Source organism: Nipponia nippon, unplaced genomic scaffold (assembly GCF_047370975.1).
Source record: "Nipponia nippon isolate SJK-2023a ecotype South Korea unplaced genomic scaffold, ASM4737097v1 scaffold_14, whole genome shotgun sequence".
In the NCBI taxonomy this organism is placed as follows: Eukaryota; Metazoa; Chordata; class Aves; order Pelecaniformes; family Threskiornithidae; genus Nipponia; species Nipponia nippon.
This window is the reverse complement of record NW_028262330.1, coordinates 1,973,329-1,996,542: the sequence shown is the minus strand read 5'-3', so window position 1 is coordinate 1,996,542 and position 23,214 is coordinate 1,973,329. Positions and strand designations below refer to the sequence as shown.

General features: G+C 54.4%; 2 protein-coding genes across 6 annotated transcripts in view; both read left to right on the top strand.

Annotated features, from left to right (window-relative positions):
* Positions 1 to 10,980: 10,980 nt before the first annotated feature.
* Positions 10,981 to 20,178, top strand: TSEN54 (tRNA splicing endonuclease subunit 54). Of its 2 annotated transcripts, none has more exons than XM_087750612.1 (11): positions 10,981 to 11,077; positions 11,187 to 11,345; positions 12,622 to 12,685; positions 12,830 to 12,913; positions 14,805 to 14,903; positions 15,213 to 15,265; positions 15,618 to 15,716; positions 16,840 to 17,474; positions 18,032 to 18,092; positions 18,828 to 18,920; positions 20,028 to 20,178. In XM_087750612.1, the coding sequence occupies exons 1-11, from the start codon at positions 11,049 to 11,051 to the stop codon at positions 20,176 to 20,178; spliced, it is 1,527 nt and encodes a 508-aa protein (XP_087606738.1). In that variant the 5' UTR covers positions 10,981 to 11,048. The 2 variants fall into 2 exon arrangements, with proteins under 2 accessions (XP_087606738.1, XP_087606737.1); XM_087750611.1 differs by having other exon boundaries at positions 18,828 to 18,944.
* Positions 20,064 to 23,214, top strand: part of LLGL2 (LLGL scribble cell polarity complex component 2) — a 36,928-nt gene continuing 33,777 nt past the window's right edge. The window contains exons 1-2 of one of the 4 annotated variants that reach the window (XM_087750603.1): positions 21,886 to 22,016; positions 22,122 to 22,338. In XM_087750603.1, coding sequence (XP_087606729.1) covers positions 22,309 to 22,338 — 30 coding nt within the window. In that variant the 5' untranslated portion in view covers positions 21,886 to 22,016; positions 22,122 to 22,308. Of the gene's footprint in view, positions 20,202 to 21,885; positions 22,017 to 22,121; positions 22,339 to 22,828; positions 22,960 to 23,214 lie in introns of those variants that run through there. The other 3 variants (XM_087750604.1, XM_087750608.1, XM_087750609.1) reach the window with 3 other exon arrangements.

The following is a 23,214-nucleotide window of genomic DNA, read 5'->3' as shown; positions in this document are numbered from 1 at the left end:
GGAGCTTTCCATGCTCTACACCCCAAGTCAATGCAAGTGTCTGTAGCACTTAGTCCTTAACATCTGGTTGCACAGCTGGAGCTACAGGCCCATCACCCTGGGGATGGCTGTGACTGCCCAGGGCTCAAGCCCGGCTCTCCATTCTGCTGTGGGCAGCTCCAGCCTCATCTTGCAACAGGGGAGTTGTTCCCCTCTTTCACCTGGAACTGCCCGAGCTCCCTTGCTCTTTAACACTACATGCAGTGGGTATAGTGGGTAAGTATGTTTGGTTTTCAGTTGCCTGCAAGTTTTGACATGCAGGATTGGGACGATCAGTCACACATCTTACTCCGTGCAACGGCAAAGGTGCAGCACTGCTACACTAACACCCAGCAATACCCAATGCTGAACACATGACGAGGTCCCAGTCCTGCCCAGGCTCCCAGGACCTCTCTGGAGCCATCTCCATCCGCCCCAGGAAGTGTTTATTGACTTGCTTGCCTGGGAGCCGGTTATCTTGCTGCTAGATAGCTAGTTCCCCACAAAAAGCAAATGCATCTTTGGTGTCCCTAAGAAGCAAGGGCATCTCAGGAAGGTCTGGGTCTTTAGTCTCCAGACAGTTTTCCACCCACAGCAGCCTGGAGAGGTTTCATTAAGAGCAAGGCAAGCCATTCCCCAAGCAAGACAGCCGCTAACAAAGGAAATCACTCAAAGGCACCTCCCAACACATACAGCTCAATTAAACGAGGATTCTTTCTCAAAGGCACCATCAGGTTTCTGGAGCCATGGGAGAGCCGAGAGCAGAACCAGCTGCCTGCAGCCCGGGGGCTGTGTTAGCAGGTCACATTTCCAATGCCAGAGAAAGACACTCCATTTTCTTGCAAATAGAGCTCATCGAGAGAGCAATGCTTCCCTGAAGGTTTCCCAGCCCTGAGCGGTGCCATAGCCCAGTGCTGCATCATCCTATTTGCCCCACTGCACACAGGGCTCAGACCTGGACTCCCTCCAGCATTAGGGCAAGTACGGAAGGAGCAGCGTTGTAGGTGGATATTAATTACCGGGCTCCCTGTACCCTCCCTGGGAGCCCCCATGACTCCTTGAAGCTTGCAACAGGAGATCAGCTTGACCCACACGCTTTTCATCTCCAGTTCATAAAAGAGAAGACAAAAAAACTTATTTTATCAGGTGTTCTAAGCCCGGTGCTCCATTTGTCTCTACACCACCAGACAGCCCCACTGGCAGCTTTTCCATCTGCAGATATGTCATTTAAATGGAATTATGCCAGTAGCAGGGATCATGCTGTTCCTGTTCTGTAGCCACGCTTTGGAAATGGATGCAAACTTATTTAATATCAAATTCTGACTTTCCTCAGATCTGTCAGTACAGCTCCCTTGGCTTCAGCGCAGCTGAAGCGCTGGGTGCAGCTGGAAGCAGGATCTAGCACACAGCACTCCGGAGTTATTAGCAGTGCATGAATAATCCGGATACAATGCCCTTTTAATGCCAACAGCAGTGATAAAAGTGCAAGAACAGAGCCAGCAGAAGTAATTTTTCTGCTCACGTATGAGTGCAGCCTGCTTTCCACCCGCTGCCTCCGGCAAGCTCGGCGCTAGGGAAGACCACGTCTGCCACCGGTTCATCGAACACGCTCTGGACACCAGGGTTTGTGGAGGCCGAGGCGCAGGCAGGACCACCAGCCCACCTAACGGCACAGCTGGCTTGTCACCACCAGTACGAAGAGTTGGCCAGGTGTTCAAGGGTGACCAGGAGCCCCAGAAGTTGGACCCTGCGGCCTCACAGTGCTGACAAGGGAGCCCATTCCCCACATCCTGGGGTGGGAAACACCTCTCCTCTTCCACCTGCCCACTCTAATGACTACCACCTCGTCAGCCAAAGGAGGTGCTTGGTTTAGTGAAGATGCAAGACAGGTCTGGCCAATTCACACCATCCCATCAAGAGACAAAACTTCCCCCTTGGGGTGGAAGTCATTAGCAGATCACACAGTATTTCCAGCTTCAGTTGGTCCGATTTTATCCTTCAGACACAGGCTCTCATTGTGCCTTTTTTTTTTTTTGCAAGATTAAAGTGCTCTTTGCTATCTGGGAAAGTACTTACAGTGTAATTAAGTCACCCAGTCCTTCATTTGATAAGGACTAAGCAGATTGAGTTCTCACATTCCCTCCCTCCAAGGTATTTCCTTCTACATGCCTTCCAAGCTTTCAACATCCTTTTAAAAACGCTGATACCAGATACCAAAGCTGTACAGGTGATTTTAGCATCTCTGGCCTTGCCGCTGCCCAAAGGGGGAAGAGATCACATCCCCGCCCTCATCCCCCACCCTGTAACCATTCCTCCTTCCCACCCAGCAGCAAGAGGCAGGGAGACAGCCTTCCCCATCCTTCCCCCCCCCCCCCCCCCCCGGAGGCTCCTCTATTTCACCCATTTGATAGCAGTGCTGCACACCAGTAACATCAGCCTGCTGCAGGCATCCTGTTACAGCGTTGCACGCTGATAACAGAAGGGTTTCTGTATCCAGGGTTACCTTTGGATGTGTAGGTATAATCAAAGGGCTTAACCTTGCCTGTTCCCACCCCAGATCCCGCTAGGCTGGCGGGATTATTGCTAACCCACATTGCAGATGGCTTCCAACAAAACTCATTCCCCCCTGATACTGTCCCCCGCATGCATGGCAGCTTGCCAGCAGGTATTTCAGAGTCAGCTCAGGAAGAAGGATAATTTCAATCCCATTTTAGGAGTCCACCAAGGAGGAAAAAGTAGTGTCTTTAGATGTATTGGGATAAAGTTACACCTGACTCAAGTTGACCACTGCACAGCCATTTCTGCTGAACACCTTCTTGCTTAAATCTACCCATCCCTACAGCTCCTGACAGCTCCCAGCAACAGCTGGGACTCCTGAAAGAAGGAAAATGAGGCTTTCCAGGGGAAAAAAACATTTCTGTTCAGGGCCATTGCCCTCACTTTTCCAAGGACCTTGTTCGGAGCACTAGGTACAGAGATCACATCCCAGCCTGTCCCCCAAGTTCATCCCGCGCACGCCTTTTAGCTTTCAAAGCCTCATAGATAGACAGGAAAAGATTCATAATGCCCATCCCCAGTGCTCCCCAGTGAAGTAAATTAAATAGAAGCTGTTGATTTAGCTGCATACTAGCAGGAACTACGCAAGCCACCCCTGCGGCAGAGCACAGCCCAGGTGCCTGGAGGCTCACATCAAGGGGCACAGCCCCGGCACTAAACCGTGCCTCCTGAGGCTCGGCAGCACGCAAGCAAGGCAGCATCTGGCCTAGGAGCCAAGAAGCCACTCCAGGATCAAAGGAGGCTGCAGAGGGTCCATTTCCACCATGTCTTCTATTCTCCATTGCAGATACACCCCAAACTCTTCATTCTGATTAAAGACAAATATATAGGGACCTTGTCCTCCTGTAAGACGTCTTATGGCTACACCTTTCTTGCCGAAGTCTCAGTTCTGGTGTTTGAGGGAAGCTGAAGCGCATCTCACACGAGGTCTGGTGGGCTGCAATAGCCACGGGGGAGCAAGCGCTGCTCTTGCGGCTCTGAATCAGAGGCACCTGCCCACTGCTATCGTGGAGCTCAGTGCCCCCAGGATGACCAAAAGCAGCAGCTATCAGGACAAACTACTCCCCCAAAGCAGCCAGGAGCTCCCCCAGCTCCCAGGCAAGCACAGGCAGCAGCGCCCAGCATGGGAGCCGGCCAGCAACTTATTTCAATTTTTAGCAACAAGTTTATTGGAGGAGAGGGGGAAAACAGCTTGTTTATTTGGAAAAGATTTACGGACAATCCCTGTATGTGTGGCAGGAGCTGCCGCATGCAGTACTCACCGGGATGCCCCAGGGCTACCGCACACGCATGGGCTCCACACCTCCCCCAAGTGCTCCATCTAACACGCCAACGTGCGTTCAGGTGACTAAAAAATACCTTTGCTGGGTAAGGTGAAAGTGACTCTACGCTCCAGCATAAAGCCCTGTTGAAGAGCAAAAAGCAGGTAACTGGCTTTACAAGCTGGACCCAGACCCACACATGACTGACAGAAAGGTAACAGCCCTTGGGCATTAAGTGTTTTTCCACTTACGCAGCCCTTTCAGTGCAGAAACAACCGCTTCTACAAACCTGCCTTTTTAGTCCAAATGGAATCCAATCACATAAGATACCACGTACACATTTGAGAGAAAGTTCTCAGGTTATAAATTTGTTGCAAAAAGGAGTTACAGCCACAAAATGGCCTTGATGTAGGCTCCGAAAGCTGTGTACAACTTTGAATGCAAGAACCACCTCTTGGTTGGGAAATGGCCTTAAGTCAAGGTCAGTCCTGTGCAAGGGTGGCAAGAAGTCAGGCAGAGTCTTCAAGGTCCCCAAGGGACAGGGCTCACCCTGCAGGATCCCACGAGCAGTGGGACATTGGGATCAAAGACACTCTGAGCATCCCATTAACCCCGCCAGGCTCCCAGCTTGGCTCCTGAAGCCACATGTCCAGGAGGGAGGGAGCCCAGAAGGGGATGTTAAGGGGGCTGCACGTGTCACTGTTGCAGACCTCCTCCCGGCATCCCGGAGATGCTCAGGCGCGAGAGCTGGGTACCCAGCAGCAGTGCAGAAACACAGGGGCTGGCAGGAAGAGAAGCATCAGACAAAGCAGTCAATGATGCAAAGGGGATGCTATTCGTTTGAAGATGACAGCATGAAGCCTCCTAGCACCTTCCTCCTCAGAGCAGAGCATGTCAGCCTCTCCAACCCACCCCACAAATGCTTTGCCAGCTGCCACAGGCCAGCGTTCACGCAGCAGCCCAGTTTTCAAATAGCCCAAAGCATAATCACAACCGCCCTTACTTCCCACTCCTCTCCTTGGTGCCCGCTTCGTGCCAGCTGCTGGCTGGAGACTCACCCCTGCCCACCCCATCCAGCAGCCGTGTCAGCAATTTGCTTCCCACAAGCAAAGAAGAAAGCAACATCCTTTTTAGCCTTGCATGCAGAGAACAAATCAACATATAGTAGTGCTGTAATTGAAGTTGTCTCGACCTGTCACCATCACGGTGCTGTAGATGGGACTTAGTGTTCACAAGGCTGATTTGTTTGGAGCTGTTAAAATATCTTCATTATTCTAACCACTTGCTGTAGCACTCGAATTAAACTTAAGGCCCCAGAGGAGCACACATCAGTGCTTCAACTAATCAATGCAAAGACCTTTGAAACACAGGCAGCAACAGAAGCAGCGTAGTGGTCTGGGGGGCTGCTGGTGCAGACGCTGGGCAGCTCTCCACCCTTCCTTAGCACCTCAATCACCTGCTGACTCAGCCTTACAAGCAGTGCAGCACAAGTTGTTCATCCCATTTGGTTCAAAGCCCAGGGTGCCCAGAAAAGGTCTGGGAGCTTCACAAGCTAATGAGACACTGCAGAGCTGGTCCTTGATCTCCCAGTTCCTTGCCTTAAACAATATTTCCTCCTTCTCAGTCCCCAGCACAAGCCAAAGACACCCTGGGAGTCTCAACTCAGTCGCTTGTCTCTGACCCAAAGCCACGTCCCTACCACGCATCCTTTCACAGAAAGCCCAGCAACAAGCGGCAGGTTTTTGAGTGCTTCTCCAGACCAAAGCCCAGGGAAGACATTTCAAAGTACCCAGTGAGCACAAACACATCGCAGGAGAAGTTATGGAACTTGAGCAAGAAGCATAATCTACAGCCTTGAACTCTAAACAGCGAGGCTCCGTTACCCCAAGGCAGGGATCCCAGTGTAAATCTTCAATCTGTTCAAGTGAACCGTGAGCAGGATGCCAAGGCAAACTGGGGAAACAAGGAAAGCTACGGCCGTTCTCTCCAGACAGCAATAACTCAGCACTTCTCCAGCCTAGAGCAGTGCATCATTGAGGTCAGAACAACTCCTGACTATTTTAATCAGCCCTGCTGGATTTGGTCTGTGATTCCTTGGCTTTTCACGTGCAATTAACAACGTGCAGGTTCCAGTAAATGATTTCAAATAAATCCTTGACAACTAACAGACTAGAAATTCGCAGTGAAATTCATTCTAGAAATTCGCAGTGGCGTTTGAAAGCCCAGATTCAGATCGTTACCTGGGGCCTTAGCTAGCTCACTGCGTACCGCAAGCCTGCACGAGACGCTGTATCGGTTTTCCTGCCGCAGAGCAGAGCCCAAGAATTGTGCTGTAGGCTACGGGTGGTCACACAAAGGCGATTTCTACAACAAACTTGTCAGAAGAGAGAAGGCGAAATTTAAGCTCCTTCATTTCTCAGCCATCAGAAGGCAGCAGTAGATGCCAGTGAACCACAGCACACACACTGGTTATGTAGAAGCATTAACCACTTAACCCCCAAAGTCCTGTACTCAGGTTTTTTTCTTAAAAACCTTCTCCTTACACCTCCCAAGCCCAGCCCTGACAGGTGACAACAGCGGTTTAGCCCAGAAACCTTCCTTGGTAATCTCCTTCGTGGGCAAAAGCCTCTTTCCATTGCCCTGCCCAAACTCCGTGCTGCGGGAACGATCGCAGGCATCACAAGCATCCCAAAGCAGCCAGGAATTTGCCAAAAACTCCTAGGTGAGGCTAGAAAACAGACGGATCCCACACCTCCCAGACAAGCTGTAACACCTGACACCGTTATCTGCTTTTCATCCAAAAGCAAGTATTTTAGTGTATATTTAAGGTTTGCCAAATCCTGTTGAAATTGATTGCCAAACCCTTCCCTATGTTCTACTGTGAGAAGTTTAAGTTGTCTATGTGATGCTCTAGAAGCTTGGAGTTCAGATATTTTCCACTAGAATATAATTAAGTACAATAATAATAATAAGACAATTGTATGCTGAACTACAGCTAACCTGTGATAACAGGTCTGTCGAACAGCGATGATATGAGCATAGCTCAGAGCCAAGCAGTTGCGATAACCCCGCACGCATTGCAACACACCCCAGAACTGAAGCGCTTGCCAGTTTTAGGGAGTTTGTAACATCCTTTACCATCCCAAATCACAAAGAGCATCTACACACAGAACCTCCTGGTATCAGGACACGCTCCACGGGTTGCGGCGAAGTCGAATGGATGGGCCCCATTACCTGCCTCAGACACTAAGTGCTACCAATTGATGGCAAATAGATAAAGTCTGAGGCACAGCTGGTTTCTGCAGAGTTACTAAAATATTTCCAAATACCATGCCAGGAACTGTGGGAGTTGCTAACACGGGGATTAAAGCAGGTAGCTGTACCTGGCAGAGCTGCTTAGCTCAAGCACTGAGCACGCAATTCCCACCTGGCTGTGCCCTGCACGCTGCACAAAACTAGAGGAACAGTCCCAAGGCCAGACTTTCTCTTGTTTTCTCAAAAACCACTGTGAGCCTATTTACACCGAGTTCATCCAGGAGTTCAGCACAAGGAACCTGTGATTACAGGGACTGCACAAACACAACTTGGACACAACAGAAAAGGACAGAAAGGGCTCAGACCCGCTCCCTCGCACCGCAGCTCTGCTCCCCCGGAGCACCAGGGCCAGCAGCAGGAGGGAGCGCTGGGGGCCGGCTGCCCCCTTCAGAAGAGGGAGCCAGCCCACTTTTTCAATCCCGAGAGTCTTTTTACATTTTATCAACATTTTTTCCATCCCAAAAAAGAGACAAAAAAAGAAAAGAGAAGCGAGCAAACCCACCAGACTTACCTGCTCTGAGAGCCCGGTCCCAGTGCACAGCGCTGGTCTCTCCACTCAAACCAAGCCCCTTTTCCCTCGGGGCGAGGGCAGCGTCCCACAGGGGAGCACGGAGCAGCCTTGGCCTCCACCATCAGCGTTCTCCATGGCTGCTCAAGGGCTGCACGTGCCACTCGGACGACGAGGGCTGGATCCCGCTCTGCTGCCTGGTGCCACGCACCCACACTCTTCCTCCCTGGGAGCCTCGGGGCTCACAGTCCCCCATCCATCCTTATTTCAGCTCACAGGACCCCCTGAGCAGACCGTTCCCTCCCAGGGCCAAGTTTTGCCACCACTCAGCTCAACAACCATTATTTTAGCTCCAAGAGCAGCCATCCACCTTCTCGCAGCCCTGCCACAAAGAGCCACTGCAGAAAGCCCAGGACCCTCCTCATCAGCTGCTTTTTAAGTTTCCTGCCACGCACAGCTGCTCCACCGGAGATGCCCTAACGTCCCACCCAGAGCAAAGGGGAAAAGACCCCAAACTTAAGAAAAAAAAATGTAAAAACCACCATGAGCACCACAGTCATGGTCTCAAGACAGCTGCACAGAAATTCAATGTTAAAAATCCTAATTTAAACCCAGAAAAATATCTAAAGAGAAAAAACCAAACCCACCTCCCCCTCCCTCTGTAAGCAGGGAAAAGCAAGCAGACCCAGCTGATGGCACTCGCCCAATTAGGGCTGGTGAGAGGCTTCAGCTGGGGACAAGGGAGTCCCACCATGGGCACGGCGCTGCCCGTGCCCCCCTGAGGAACAGGACACCCCCGCCCCGTGACAGCTAAAATCCCAGGGTTGAAAAGAAACGTGAACTGGGATTAATCTTGACATTTCTGGGTCTTGTAATTACAGTGGGTGACAAAGGCAAATTCTGGACCAGAGCCTTTCCCCGAGCAATTTAAACACATCTATTTTAAGGAGAGGCTGAGTTAAACAAAGGGGCAACAGGCCGTAAGTTGAAAGCCGGAGGACGTGGCATCCTGGAATTATGTTAAAATCAGGCAGTCTGAGAAGCCTCCAAAATACATATTTTTTTTAAATCGGGGAGACGCAGTGCTGCCACCGCACAGCCCGCCGCCCCTCGCACCGTCCGTGAGCCCTCGGCCCCCCACGTGCCGCGGAGAGGCACCGCCGACCAAAATCGCTTGACCCCCTCGCAGGATGAAGGCTCAATTCAGGAGGAGGAAATAATCAGGCAGGAAGCGAAAATTAAACCATTCAGCGGAAAATGGAGGGGAACGGTTTTTGCATTCATCTGCCTATGCTGGCGTCTTGTCAAGGACTATTATTGGGAAACCGCAGCGGGAACCAGGGACTCCGGTGGGGGGAAAGCTGTGTTTTTCCTACTTGAGGCTCAGTGACTCCTGCGAGCCATCCCGCAGCAACAGGAGACGGGCTTGAGGTGAAACTTGAACTTTTGGTGTGTTCACCCGTCAGGTCCGTTCCCGCCTCCCCAGGCAGTGAATCCAGCCGCGTCAGCAGAGACGCGAGGCCATGGTGCAGGGAGGTTTCTCATTTTCCAGCCCAGCCGGACCACTGCACGCTCTGCACAGCCCGGCGGCACTGGCACCAGCACCACGCCGGCCGCCGCTGGAGCCTGAGCCATGAGGAACAGTGAGACCCGCCGAAGGGAGAAACCTCCCTCCCCAGCACCACTGCTTCTGCTCTGGGGGCTGCGGGGGGCTCTGTGGGGAGAGGATGGGGCTGCCCCATGTCGGACGCAGCCACTTCCAGATGGTTCTGGCTGGTTCCAGATGGCTCCAACAGCCCCAGCGCAGGGCACGGCTGAGCCCATCAGCGATGCTGGTGGTGCCTTTGGGGAAATGCACTTAAGAAAGTGCAAAACACTGCGTGGTAGTGAGGGGAGAGGGGGAAATGTGTGAGAAATGGCCCTGCGAGCAGCACGGTCACAGAGGAAGGCGGAGGGGAAGAAGAGGTGGTCCAGGTGCTGGATCAGGCCTTCCCCAGAAGCCCCCGGAAGAGTCCCTGCCGGAGCAGACATCCACGCCTGGGACGAATGTTAATTGGCAATAAATTAATTTTCCCCAAGTGGAGTCTGTTTACCCGTGATGGTAAGTGGTGAGTGACCTCCCTGTCTTTACCTCAATCCACGAGCCATTTCACCTTGCTTTCTCCCCAGTCCTGCTGAGGAGGGCGAGAGCGGCTGGGTGGGCTGCGGGCAGCAGGCAAGGTCAGCTCCCCCCAACGGCCCCGGGACACAGCCCTGGGGCAACGCTCGGTGCGCAGCCCTGGCACACCCTCTAGTGCAAGGCCCTGGTGCACGGCCGTGGTGCACAGCCATGGTGCATGGCTGCAGCACAGGGCTCTGGTGCACAGCTCAATGCACAGCTGCAGTGCAAGACACTGGTGCACAGCCACTGTGCACAGCAGCAGTGCAAGACACTGGTGCATAGCCATGGTGCACGGCAGCAGTACAGGGCCCTAGTGCACAGATGTGGTGCGTGACCATGGTGCACGGCTGTGGTGCAAGGCCCTGGTGCACGGCCGTGGTGCACAGCCATGGTGCATGGCTGCAGCACAGGGCTCTGGTGCACAGCTCAATGCACAGCTGCAGTGCAAGACACTGGTGCACAGCCACTGTGCACAGCAGCAGTGCAAGACACTGGTGCATAGCCATGGTGCACGGCAGCAGTACAGGGCCCTAGTGCACAGATGTGGTGCGTGACCATGGTGCACGGCTGTGGTGCAAGGCCCTGGTGCACGGCCCTGGTGCACGGCTGCAGTGCAGGGCCCTGGCGCACAGCTCAATGCATGGCAGCAGTGCAAGACTCTGGTGCACAGCCACTGTGCACGGCAGCAGTGCAGGGCCCTGGTGCACAGATATGGTGCACGGCAGCAGTGCAGGGCCCTGGTGCACAGATGTGGTGCATGGCCGTGGTGCACGGCTGTGGTGCAAGGCCCTGTGCACGGCCGTGGTGCATGGCCGTGGTGCACAGCCGTGGTGCAAGGTCCTGGTGCACGGCCCTGGTGCACAGCTGCAGTGCAGGGCCCTGGTGCACAGCTCAATGCACGGCGGCAGTGCAGGGCCCTGGCACACAGCTCAATGCACGGCAGCAGTGCAAGACCCTGGTGCACGGCCGTGGTGCACGGCAGCAGTGCAGGGCCCTGGTGCACAGATGTGGTGCATGGCCGTGGTGCACGGCTGTGGTGCAAGGCCCTGTGCACGGCCGTGGTGCATGGCCGTGGTGCACAGCCGTGGTGCAAGGCCCTGGTGCACGGCCGCGGTGCCGCTCCCCGGTGCCCGCAGCCCTCCGAGCCCCCAGGGGGCGCACTAGCGGCCGCCTGACCGCCGGCGCTAGGGCCCGGCGGCGGCAGGAAGGGCCTTCCCGCGGCGCGCCCATGGAGCCCGGCGGCCCCGGCCGCTCCAGGTGGGGCCCGCCCGGCGGGGAGGCCCGGGGGGGCCCGGGTCGGGCGGCTGCGGCCGCAGCGTAGCGCAGGGCGCGCTCCCCTCACCCCGCCTCTCCTCTCGCCCCGCAGCGCGGCGGAGCAGCCGGCGGCCCGCGGCCGCAGGGCCCCTCAGCGTCCCGGCGGGCAGAAGGACTTCGTCCCCGACGGCTCGGCCGAGCAGGCGGAGAAGCTGCGCCTGTGCCGGGAGGAGCAGTGGCGGCTCCTCTCCGAGGAGCGTGTGGAGCGGCTGTAAGTCCCCGGGGCCGCGCTGAGCCGCCGAGCAGCGGGTCGTGAGCTGCTTTTTCCCCGGGGGGGGGTGGTGCCGGGGGCCGGGGCAGAGCCGCTGCCCGCCGCGGCGGGGTGCGCGTAGAGCGGAGCGGGGAGGCTGTAGCGCACCGCGCTCCCCTGCCCGTCCCCTCCCGCCAGCCGCTGCCGGCTCCCCGGCCGCTCCCGCAGGAGCAGAGCCGCGCTGGCAGCGCCGGTGCCTTCAGCCGGGGCGTCCGGAGCCCCTCGGCGGGCTCCTCGGCTTTCTCAAGTGCGTCCGTAGTCCTGCAGCCTTTGCAGACAGCAGCCGCTGTTCCTGGGCATGGGCCGAGTTACACAGCCCCCGCTGACGATGCTCGTGTGGCCTTGTGCAGACGGGGCCGACTCTCGGTGTTCCTAGTTTATCAGCTTTCGTGGTTTCAACAGCGCTACCAGTCTCTGGGGCTTATAATTTATTGGGAGATTTTCACACGCTGCCTCTCAGCGCACACCTTCCCTGTTTGGCGTGCGGTTTTCTGGTACCAGTTTCTCTCTCTGCACTGATCAGTAGCAGCAGAAAGTATTCACAAAAAATCACGCTACTTCAAAGAGGGAAGGGCGGCCTCCAGCAGACAGGCAGCTCAGACAGGCTGGGCCGTCACCTTCCACTCCTGCCGCAGTGGGGTTTGTTCAGGTGCGGCCGTGAACGCCTGTCTGGGGCAGCAGCGGAGGCTCTCGGGATGGGAGGGCGATGGGGAGGTTTAGGTTCCCTTTCAGACAGGGAAATTGCAGTACTGACTAAAGGTGTAGAGCAAGTCCGTGGTGGACCCTACAGGTCTTATGTCCTGTTTCATCCTTTTTTCCTGTTTCCAGCTGCTAAAAATGCATGTTTGCATTCTTGCAAAGTCGCCCTCCGCTTTTTCTCAGCTATTAAATTTTTCCTCTGAGACCATGTGGGTGGGATACAGCGATTTGAGAGTCTTGGCAGCATCCGAACAAGCGTATGAGATATCATGGCCATGCATCTCCAGCAGGCTGCTGTAGCCCATGGACAGAGGTCTGCGGTGCTGACTGAAGACACTCTTAACTAGTTGGTGGTGTTAAAATCTTCGGCTGGTACTGCTAGGTCCAGAGCATGATGTCTTTCTAAGGCCTTACCCTGCAAAAATGCCACCTGGAAGTCTGCTGCCTTTTGATACCTTCCTGAGCTGCTTGTGTTGCTGCAGGAGGAGTTGTTTGTAGGACATGCTACTAATAACAAACTCCTCTTTACCCTTCTCAGGGGGAGTCTGGTGAAAGCTGAGTGGAAGCCAGAACAGAGCATCGTGGAGCTGCAGTCCCCTGCGGTGAGTCTGCTGCAGACCGTACTCAGCGCCATCATCTCCTGCTGGCCATGGCAGATTCCTTAATTTGCTGCTTGAAATGGGGCAGAGCCTGGTTGTCAGCAGGGAACGGCCAGAGCCCATCATGGATTTGTGCTTCTGTTCCAGGGGAAGTTCTGGCACACCATGGGGTTCTCGGAGCGTGGCAAACAGTGCCTGCTGCCCGAGGAAGCTCTGTACCTGCTGGAGTGTGTAAGTAGGATACCTGCGTGGGGATGGGGGCGTCGGGTCCTTCCTGAGGGACTGGAGGAGCTGTAGCTGCTTTAGACTGAAGTCTGAAATCACTTGGCTGTGTGGGTCGCTGCTGCAGTCTGAGCAGCCAATAAACACCTGGTTCTCGAGGAATTGTCTCTTTTAGCCTGTCGCTGATGGAGCTGTTCGTCTCCAGGCCAGGGGTTCATGTTGTGCTCTAAAGCAGCCTCTGTGGCATTGGCGGTGTGCGTTAGTTGGATCAGTGGCCGGTTTATTCAGCTGGTATCGTGTTTAACCCACTTCTACGTCAAACATGACAATAGGGACTAGGAGAGTTTTAGCTGATCCAAATTTCTGTTAGTACAGCGGTAATAAGTCAGCTCTCTTACAGAGTGAAAGAAGCATGAGGGGCACGTTGCAAAGTGTTCTACTGAGATCTCTACTGTCTTGCTCTGGGGGCGATGAAGCACACCGTTATATATCAGTTACTTCTTTACTGAAATCTGTGCATGGGGACTTGAACTTCCACAGTCCAGGAAAACTTACTGTTCTGGGAATTTCTGGAAACGAGATCAAACCGTTATTCTGTTCCTTGCAGGCGTTAATTGGAATAAAAGGCTTGACACTGAGAAATCCTTTTCCTCAGAACTGGTATACAGTTAATTAGGACATCTGAGACTGGGCAGTGCCTTTTCTGTCATAAGTTGACTTCCTCCCTTATCTGACATATTTTTTAGTGACGGGGTTTGTAAGTTCAATAGCACAGTTTTTCTGTGCTTCCCTAAGAAGCTGATGGGAATTAGTGATACTCTATCCAGCTTGGTAAGGCCACGTTAGCAGCCAGCGCTGTACGTGGTTTACCTTTAAGCAGAGATCTTTGGGGTTGCTCCTTGGCATCTCTTCCCAGTATATATGGCAGAAAGAAATTTAAATGTGGCAGACAGGGGAGCGAGACCAGGTTGCTTTCAGTGCTCCTCTGCTTGCAGAAATGCTGCTTAGGGCTCAGTTGGATTTCTTTGCTGTAGAGAGGGGTTTTTTGTCTCTCTGCCAAAGCCTGTTACCAGTAGAATAGGAGCACCGATCTAAAGGGGAGCTTTTTTCCTTTAGCAAAACTTAATCAGATGATGGGCATCTGATGCCATCCCTTAAATCCTAACTGCAAAGGTAGGGCGCTTTTACCTCTGGCAATTTGACAAACAATAGATCGTAAACAAATTGATGGAAGTAACATTGTTTAGTCAGTTGCTGAGTACAAAATCTCTCCCCAGAAGCAGAAAAGACCTGTTAGATGCCTTCAGCCCATCCCATGGGAGAGGTGTGGTTCCTAGTGGTTTGTTTTCTTTGTTTCTGAGTAAACACATTTTTTACAAAAAGGAGGAAAAAGAGGCGTAGCCTAAAACTGCCTCCTGGAGGTTAGTTGCTATTGCCTGGGGAACCTACCTATGGGCTCGCTGGGGCTGCAGTAAATGCTTCTGAGGAGCCACCAGTTGATGGCATCAATTCCTCTGCTCCAGCTGTCTCAGTTGTGCTGGTCCTAAATGTTTTTGTTGTTGTGCTGTGTCCTGAATCACTGAGATCATAAAAGTTAAAGAAAATTATCTCCCAAAGCAATGGTTACTTTAACAGTTGAGTGTTGTGCTCCCAACTGTGTCCTCCAAACCGACGCAGCGCTGGGGCTGACGGCTGTGGGTGGGAACTTCTTACCTGGCTGCTAAAACCAGGGCATGGGGGACCTGGGCATGGGAGAGGGACTGCAGGTGATCCAGGCGGCACATGGGGAGCCATGCATATTATGTGAAGGAGGGCGCTGAGACCGGTGGGAAGAAACTGGTGTGAGCTTGCATAGATTTGTTCCCTGTGATTCTCTCAACACCAAGCTTTTGCCCCGCAGGGCTCTGTTCAGCTCTTTTACAGGGATTTGCCCTTGTCAATCCAGGAAGCCTACGAGATCCTGCTGTCCCAGGAGGCAATGAGCCTGCCACATTACCAGGTGTGTTGGGGCCTCCAGCTATCACAGGGAGGATGAAGGCAGAGTGCCCAGCCTCTGCCACACAACCTCTTCCAGTGGCTGAGAGCAGGGTAGCACAGTTAGGGAGGGAAGGGGAGTCATTCTCTGCTTTTCCCTCTCACCTTCTTCCCGATGATCAGTTCCTGTTTCCCCGCCTTTGCTTTGGGTCCTAACCCTGGCATTTTCTCCTCTGCTGGTGCCACACTGTGTTCACTCAGCTGTACTGGAACTGAAGTAAATTGTTTGGTTTTAGGGTAGTCATTTAACCCTCTTGCTTTCCTTTGCTCTAAGGTGTTCAGCCACTTGAAGCAACTGGGTTATGTTGTACTGAGATTCGACCCCAGGTAACCAGCTTTTCCTTTCCACGCTGCTTTCTCCTTTCTGAAGACCCTGAGCAGCTCTGTGCCCACTGTATGGCCCCAGTGGAACGGCAGAGAAGAGGACTTTGACCCTGCGTTCCGTCTCTTGGGAGGATTAAAGGCTAAAAGTGGCTCTCTACCCTTCCTTGCTCCTCCCTCTTGAGGAGGTGATTTGGAACATGAAATGGGGCATGAACTGAGGACCATCCTGGTCCTGCTTGTGGATTTTCTCTGCCTGGAAGAATGGGTTTTTCTTGCTGTATTCTGGGGGCTGAGCAGAAGGGTAGCTTCACTGCCCCGCCCTGCTCTCAGCCTCTGTGTTGGTGTCTCCTTGCAGCACCGTCCTGTCTCCCTACGAGAGGCAACTGAACCTGGAAAGTCACTGCAAGAGCGCTGGGAAGCACCATCGCAAAAGGAGGAGGAGTTCCAGCCCCCGGTAAGGATGTGGCCCAAAGCCGCCTTCCATCTTCTCCCAGGGAAGAGCATCCTCAGCCCTTTGTGCTGTGGGTGACTGGGCTGGCGCAGCTGCTCTCGGCTGTCCCCGAGCAGCGCAGTGCTTCTTCTGAACTCTGCAGTGTGCGCTTTTGTCACACCTGTACTTCGTGCATGGCTAATGGGGGCAAAGTGCCCCTGAGCTTCCCAGCTGCAGTGCTGAGATGCCAAAATAGAAGGGTAGAGAGGTCAGTGCAGAAGAAACATGTGGCAGATGTCTCCTCTTGCTCTTTTTTAGAGGGATCGCAGACACCACAGTGCCCATCTTGCACTTACCCACCCCCTCAATGCAGCTTACATGCTAGGACTGTACAGCAGAGAGCTTAGCTGGGTCCTGGTCCTTGCACACGGCCTCTAGAAGTTGCCAAAATGCAAACAGAAGCTCGCATAATTTACTAATTTTGCTAATAATTATGACAACTTCCAGTAGGTGGCGTCATCCTTTAAGAAACGGGGAGGATGAGACTGGTCTGCAAGTCCTCTCCTGTTAACGAGTAACTCGGTGCCTGTTACAAAATTTTAGGAATTGGGAGATAAAACTGCTGATTTAAAAACTGCCCCGTCTTCTCTGGGAGCCAGGGACTGAATCTCATACCAGTAAGAAGTGCTGGCAGGAAGATTTCTGCCTGGCCTGTGCTGGTTTGGCTGAAGTCCATCATGTTTGCGCAGAGGTGTTCGGGTCAGTACGTGTGGGGGGTGTGTGGAGGCTGCATGGCAGGGTGGGAACCTGTGTCTACACAAATCAAGGCTGGGCTTCTCCTGGGCGTTGAAGGCAAACCTCAGGCAGGACAGCTGAGAAGTTTATTCTGCCTTCGGCATTCATCACGTGTTTTTGGCCTCCTTTTTTCCCTTCTCATTTTGTCACGCAAGCAAACGCCCTCCTTCCAGCCAAGAGGTTGTTGTCAAGGGTTTGCAGACCTGTCTGGGGGTTCCTGCCACCTTTGCCGTTTTTCCTTCAGGCTTGGCAGACTGCATTCTTCTGTTAGCGGGGCGGAGGCAGGATTCAAAGGGAATAAAGTTCCACCGCACGCTCTCCCTGTCTGTTATGCTGCTGCTTCTGCCTTTAGGTCACATGAGAAGAAACATAAGGTATCCGAGGACCTCCCAGAAGCTGAAGGGGCCTCTGAAAAAGCTGGAGATGACTGTGGAGACTCCAGCTGCCCTCCCATGGATGAGAAGCCCCTGTCAAAGCAGCCAAAGGAATCCGATGCTGGCAGTGGAGAGGAGGAGTCAAACTCAGTTCCTCTTGATACAGGACAAAAGGACTCCCTGAGCCCCTCCAGGAGCTGGGATGGAGACCACAAGGAGAGCAGCACTGGCACCCATGCCTCTCGCTGGGATTTTACCACCATCATCTTGCCAAACGTGGCCCCAGACCAGCCGTGCACACGTCTGCCCTCACCTGAGAACGGGCTCCTGCCGGAGAACGTGCCAGGGAGGGAGGTTGATGCAGCTTGCTGGCGTGCACGCATCAATCAGAAACAGGAGAAGCTGTCGCGGAAAGAAAGGGAACAGCGAGAGAGGGAGAACAGGTACAAGAGCAGTGTCAATGCTGACCGGGAGGTGAGGCGCTGCTCCAACTGGCAGGAGTACAAAGCCCTTTTGGAGCAGAGGAGCCAGCAGAGGGTTTGGAGACGACCGCCGCATCTCTGGGACCAAGCTGTCACACCACTTTTGCGGCCAGATGAAGCTACCTCATCAGGTAGTGGCTCTGGGAGTGTGACAGGGGCCCCCTTCTCCCCCTCAGCTCTGTGAAACGCTGCCTGCTGTGCAACAGCAGAAGGGATAACATGGAGAAGCTGAACATCAGTTTAGGGGACAGTACCTTGAGACGGAGAATCTCATGAGAAGGCCTAGGCAGAGCAGGCACAGGGGAGCCCCGCCATGGACATGGGGAGAGAGAAGAAAGCTTGTTGTCTGCCTTCTCATCTCTTTCTATAGCCCACTCAAGTGCCAGGATAAACAGGGCCTTGGGAGGTCTTCTAATCCATTCCCCATGTCCTGCTGTATTGCAGTCCTTCCTGCTAGGCTGTTAGGCATGTGGAATCGGGGCCAGCAAGATGCAGAGCAGTGGCAGGGTGTTCTGGGCTGTGCGCTGGGAGGAGATGAGGAAGTTGAGGCCTTTGAAGTAGCCAGTGGTGACTGTGGTGCTGCCAGCCATTGTCGGAGGAGGAAGGCTTGTGGGTGGTGGTGGAGTGCTTGGAGTGCCCTGGGAGAGAAATAGCTGGTCTGATCCTTTCCTATTCCTTCTCCCTCCAGCGGCGCTCCTCCAGCAGATCAGTGTGCTGCAGCCCTCCCACATCCTGGATGGAGCCTCCCGGTTAGTATCCAGCCAGCCAGCTCGTAGCTGTTTGGGAGTGGGGGTGTCTTGTGACTGTCCCTGCTTGTGAGGTCTGCGAGATGCTCGCAGCAGCAGCTTGGGAGCTGCCTGGCATCCAGGATGCCGAGAGAATCCAGCGCTCTGCTCCATGACCCTGTTGCATCTGTAGCGAGGGGCTGACGTTTCTGTGAAGTACCAGGTCCTGCAGCAGCAGAGCTAGGGCATTCCAGGCCAGTTAAGACACTGGGGTTGCTCTCCTTTCCTGCCGTTCCCTCTCTGCACCCAGCCAGGTGATCTCCCCCAGAGGTTTGGTTGGGTTTCACCTCTGCCTCATCCCTGGAATGTGCTGCCATCCCTGCTGCAGGGATTATAAAACCTTGGCTTTGGGACTTCTGGTTCTGCTCCTGCCTCAAAGAGTCTGTGTGGTGTTTGTGTGCAGTCCCTGTAGGGCAGAGCCGTGCTTTGCTTCTGTATCGGTTTGTGGTGCTCCTTGGAAGGGGGTCCGCAGGCAAGGGAGTGCGGCAGATGGGGGGCAGGAGCTTGATCTGGTCCGACAACAGGAACGGTCCAGAACGTAATTGGAACAGTTGCAGGGTCAGTCCTTTGAGGAGTGAAGCCTTTCAGAGGGCTCAAACTAGCTACGCTTCAAGAGCTTTTGCTCCCTCTTCCCTCTGCTGTATCTGTACCCTGCAATATTTCATTCCTATACGTATGTGGATGTGTTCTCTCCTGTAGGCTGCAGGAGGACCCAGGGGGCATGAAGATAGACTTCAACGTCTATCAGCCAGATGCTGTGGCCAAGTTTAAGAAGACAAACCCTGGGAAGCCGTATGTCAGGATGTGTGTTCGGAGGTATCCGCGGGTTTTATGCTGTGTTCTGAAACAGCAGCTGCTGGTGCGGAAATGAAGTCCTAATGATCTGCAAATGACCCAGCATCTTGTGAGCTTTACAGCTCATCAGAGTGCCTCCCTCGAGGGTGGTCCTGCCCACAATTTATTTTTTTTTTCCCTTCAGTTCCTCCTTTGTTGGAGGCTGTGGCTGACAATTCCCCCAGCCCTTGCACTCAGCCCACACTATTTGGTCATCTGTTTGCTGCTCATGTCTGAGTATAACCGGAGTCAGGAATAAGAAGCCGCGGCCGTATTTACGCAATGCTTGTGAAGCTCATGTAGAGCTCAGTTTTGCAGGGAGCTGTATGGTACCCATACCTCAGCCGGTGCAGGTCGCTATGGATTTCTGCAGAGATGTACCTCCCCAGAGCTCGCTGCAGGCTGTGGCTTTAGTGCTTTGATCTTTGTCAAATGTAGCTTTAAGATCAGTACGAACAGAGGATAGGTGTCCCCTTTCTTGCTGGATCCAGAATCTGATCCTTAAACTCCATAGGCAGGTACAAAGTTCAGTCTCTGCCTTTTCTAATTTTGATATGTACTAAAACTGTCCCTCCTCCGCTCTGCAGCTGTAGTAGCCAAAGCAAGGAAGGCGGTAATGCAGTTTTACAAAGGTCTGTTGTGAGCAAGCAGGATGATCCTTGCTTTATAAATATTTTCATTTACGAGCAAACAGACTCTGCAGAATTAAAAGGAGGGAAAAGCAGGTCAGATGTTGATCCCAACAACCTAAAGATCTTCCTAGCACAAAGGTATTAAGATTACACTGGATTGGCAATTTGCCCATAGCCCTGTGAGCCGCATCTCATAGGCACAGCGTGGAGCAGTGTGCAGTCGCCCTTGTTTTTGGCAAAGGATTTGACAGCTCCCAGCTCCCGGCATGCAGCGTGCTCTCAGGGCTGGCAGCCTCCTGCTTTGACTGGAGGGGTGGGGAGGGTCACTACCAACTCCTAAGACCAAAGTGAGCTATTGTGATCGTTGGCCAGGACAGCTTTGGCTCCGTATTCTTCTTGCTTTGAGAACAACGGGATATTTTTGTCTCCGCAGCTTTGACGAGCAGATTCCATCCCTTCGGGCTTTGAAGCAGGTTACGTATCAGAGTGGGGACGTCCCGGTGGTCTTTGCGCTGGTGGATCACGGAGAAATTGCCTTTTATTCGCTAAAGGAATTCAAGCTGCCGGTTGATATTAATCACTGAAGTTGCTGTCACTTGCGGAAATGGTATGGGATGAAGGGAAGAGCTTTACTCAGGATTTGTTTTCTTGTTTAATGAAATATTACAGAAAATAGAGCCTGTGATAACTGGAACCTTGGGTAGCTGACCGCTTTATTCGTTGTTACAGACTTCACCCAACCAGGTGGCTCAGGCATAATAGCAGAATTTACAGCAAACAAGTGTGTATGGCTTAGCTGGGCATTTCTGGACTGGAACACACACTGCTTTGTTCTTGAAGCCACTGGTTCTCCGGCTTTCTCATCTCGTGGACCACTAGTCTGCCTTTTCCGTGTCGTCTTTGGCTGACCCGCGGACCATTAGAAAACCCTTTGCTGGTGATCCTCTTGTCACATGTTAAGAACCACTGTGCTACAGCAGTCAAATGGTTGGAGAGTCACGGAGGTCAGTCAGGGACAGAATAAGCTGATCAGATCAGCGGTGGTGTCCTGAGCCTATGTCATTCAGCTACGCCAACAACCGTCAGATCATATTCTGATCTGAAAAAGGCACAGCCATTAAACTCAGCCACCCAGAGTAAAGCTTCCAGGCACTTGAGAGCAGGAAACTCTGCCTTGGATGCTGCTTCATCAGCCGGAGGTCACAGAAAGCCCCAGGGCATTGCAGATGGCACCCCAGCCTCATGCTGTAGCGGCTGAGATGCGTTTTGGCCACACAGCATTATGCCATATTAAAGCTCAGTCACTGATACCAGCACGCTGTATCTGCCAGTCCCACCGGGGCTGTGCTGCAGCCCCCTCTGTCTCAGCCTGACCTCCTCCTTCCTGGCTGTGGATCCTTGTCTTTTCTTTTGCAAGTGAGAGATCGCCGAGTAAAGAAAGAAGCTACAAATTCCTCACGAGCCTTCCAGTCCTATGGCTGTTGTGCTCCAAACTGAGGCCATCGTTGCTTTCCAGGCCCTGCTGTGGGAGCTTTCCACCAGGGTATCCAGGTACCAGATTTGCTTTAGCCTCTATGCAAGAGTGCCAGTGCCAGAAATTCTGCTCCGTGGATAGAAGCGTGCTGAGCCTGGGTGTTCGGTATCGAGGTTCTTCAGAACTGTGATAGCAGCTGGTTTCGATGCATTTTATTTAATAATTTTTTAGTTCCTTTTGGAGATGGGGAAGAGGCTAAGCAATAAAAAAGCCTTTTCCAATAGTGCGAGCTCCTCAGTGTGGTTCTTAATTCCTGCAGAAATGTTAAGTTATGCAGAGGGAGACGCTTTGGGGAGGCTACTGGGACCCCAATAGCACCAGCTGGTGAATGCCTGCTCACGGTCATGCAGCCCTGCGGCTGCGTAACCCCGCTCCTACGCCTGCCTGTGTTCGGATCCAGCCGCTGCCCCGTTCCCGGGGAGGGCAGCGTCACTCGGAGCCTAGAGGAGTCCGTACGTCTGCGCGCGGTTCCTGTCGGCACACGACATCTTGCCACCTTCCGCGCGATCGGAGGTATCGTAGCCCGGGGCGGCGGGGCCCTGCGGCACATACCCCGCCTGGTCCTGGTCCCCTCTGTTATCGGCTGCTGGGAGCCAGCGGGGCCCTGCTGAGGCGAGGGTCTGGCAGCTCCTCCTCTTCCCCTTCCTCCCTCCTTGGAGCAGTGCTTTTGCTCTGCTGGTCCTCTTCAGACGCTGGGGTTGTTGGCAGCTCCGGTCTGTGCCCTCAACGTTCTCCCAGAGTGTTTTGCAGATGAAAGGCAGTGGGAAGAGAGTTTCTAAGAACAGGCGCAGCCAGAAGAGCTGCAGTCCGACCCACAGGGCTCACGTTTGGCCTGGAATTAGGTCAAACTCCTGTTGATTTCAATCAGTCTCGTCTGCTTATGCCAAGGTGGAATTGTATCGATGAACTCCACGAGAGCCACCCAGTGAGTTTCGCTGGGGCAGAGACTCCCTGACTCAGCACAAAATAATTACAATTTAATAACCACTGCAGGGAGGATTGAGAAACTGTGGCTGCCTTGCTCAGCACCACAACATCTGACGGTGCCTTTACCAGGACAGGATTACGATGCAGACTGATACCACTGCTTCATTTTGGCCTGCGATGCGGATCGGCTGGATGTTGCAAGGAGAAACGAGTATTTGATTTGATAAACATCACTTTTGGGAGCTTGGCTGAAATGTTGACTGTTACCGGCCCCTTGTCAGAGGTAATTTCAAGCTTTTGCGTGGATGCAGAGAGGCGGGCAGACCTTGGACTGCCGTTGCGCTCCACGTAGCTGCCGATTCCTCGCCTGGCTGCTGCTCCCAGCCAAGGCTTCAACTTTCTGTTCAGGCTTTCCCTCTCGTTTTTTGCAACCGACGGCAGTCGGCACCTTCCCTCGGCTTCGCGCCGGCGGGAGGGGGCCTGGCCCGGCGTGGGAGGGGGCCTGGCCCGGCGTGGGAGCCCCGGGCGGTGCTCGATGCCCGGGTCTCGCCGGGGCCAGGGCGGGCGTGGCTTGGGGGGTGGGCCGCTTTCTGATTGGCTCCGAGCAAGCGGAGTGCTGAATTATTCATGACCGTCCCGGATGAAAGGGAGGAGAGGCCGCTGCTCCACTTAATTCGCATGCGGTGCCCCGCCCCAGAAGGACGGTTTGCATATACGGAGCCCCGCCCCGCGGGGCGATTTGCATGGCAGGCCCCGCCCTGGGGGCGGTCGCATGGAGGCCCCGCCCGCCGCGCCCCTCCCGGAGGTGCCCAGGGAGGGAGGCCGCCGCCGCCGCCGCGCAGGCGAGGGGGGAGCGGGCGCGGAGCGGAGCGAGGCCGGGGCGGCCCGGCTCCAGGCCCCGCAGGTGAACGCGGCTCCGCGGGGGGTTGTGGGACCGGGGTCGGCCGGGCGGGATAGGCTCCGGGGGGGTCCCTGCGAGGGGTCCCTGCGGGGGGTCCGGCCAGCGCGGCCCCGGCAGGGCTCGCTGCGGCGGCCCGGGGCGGCACCGGCCCCTGCCCGCCCCTCCCGGGCTTGGCGGCGCCCCGCGGGCGCGGTCCCGGACTCCGTCCGGCGGGGCTGCAGGTGCTCGCCGGTCCCCTCGCCCCGGGGGGGGGCTCGC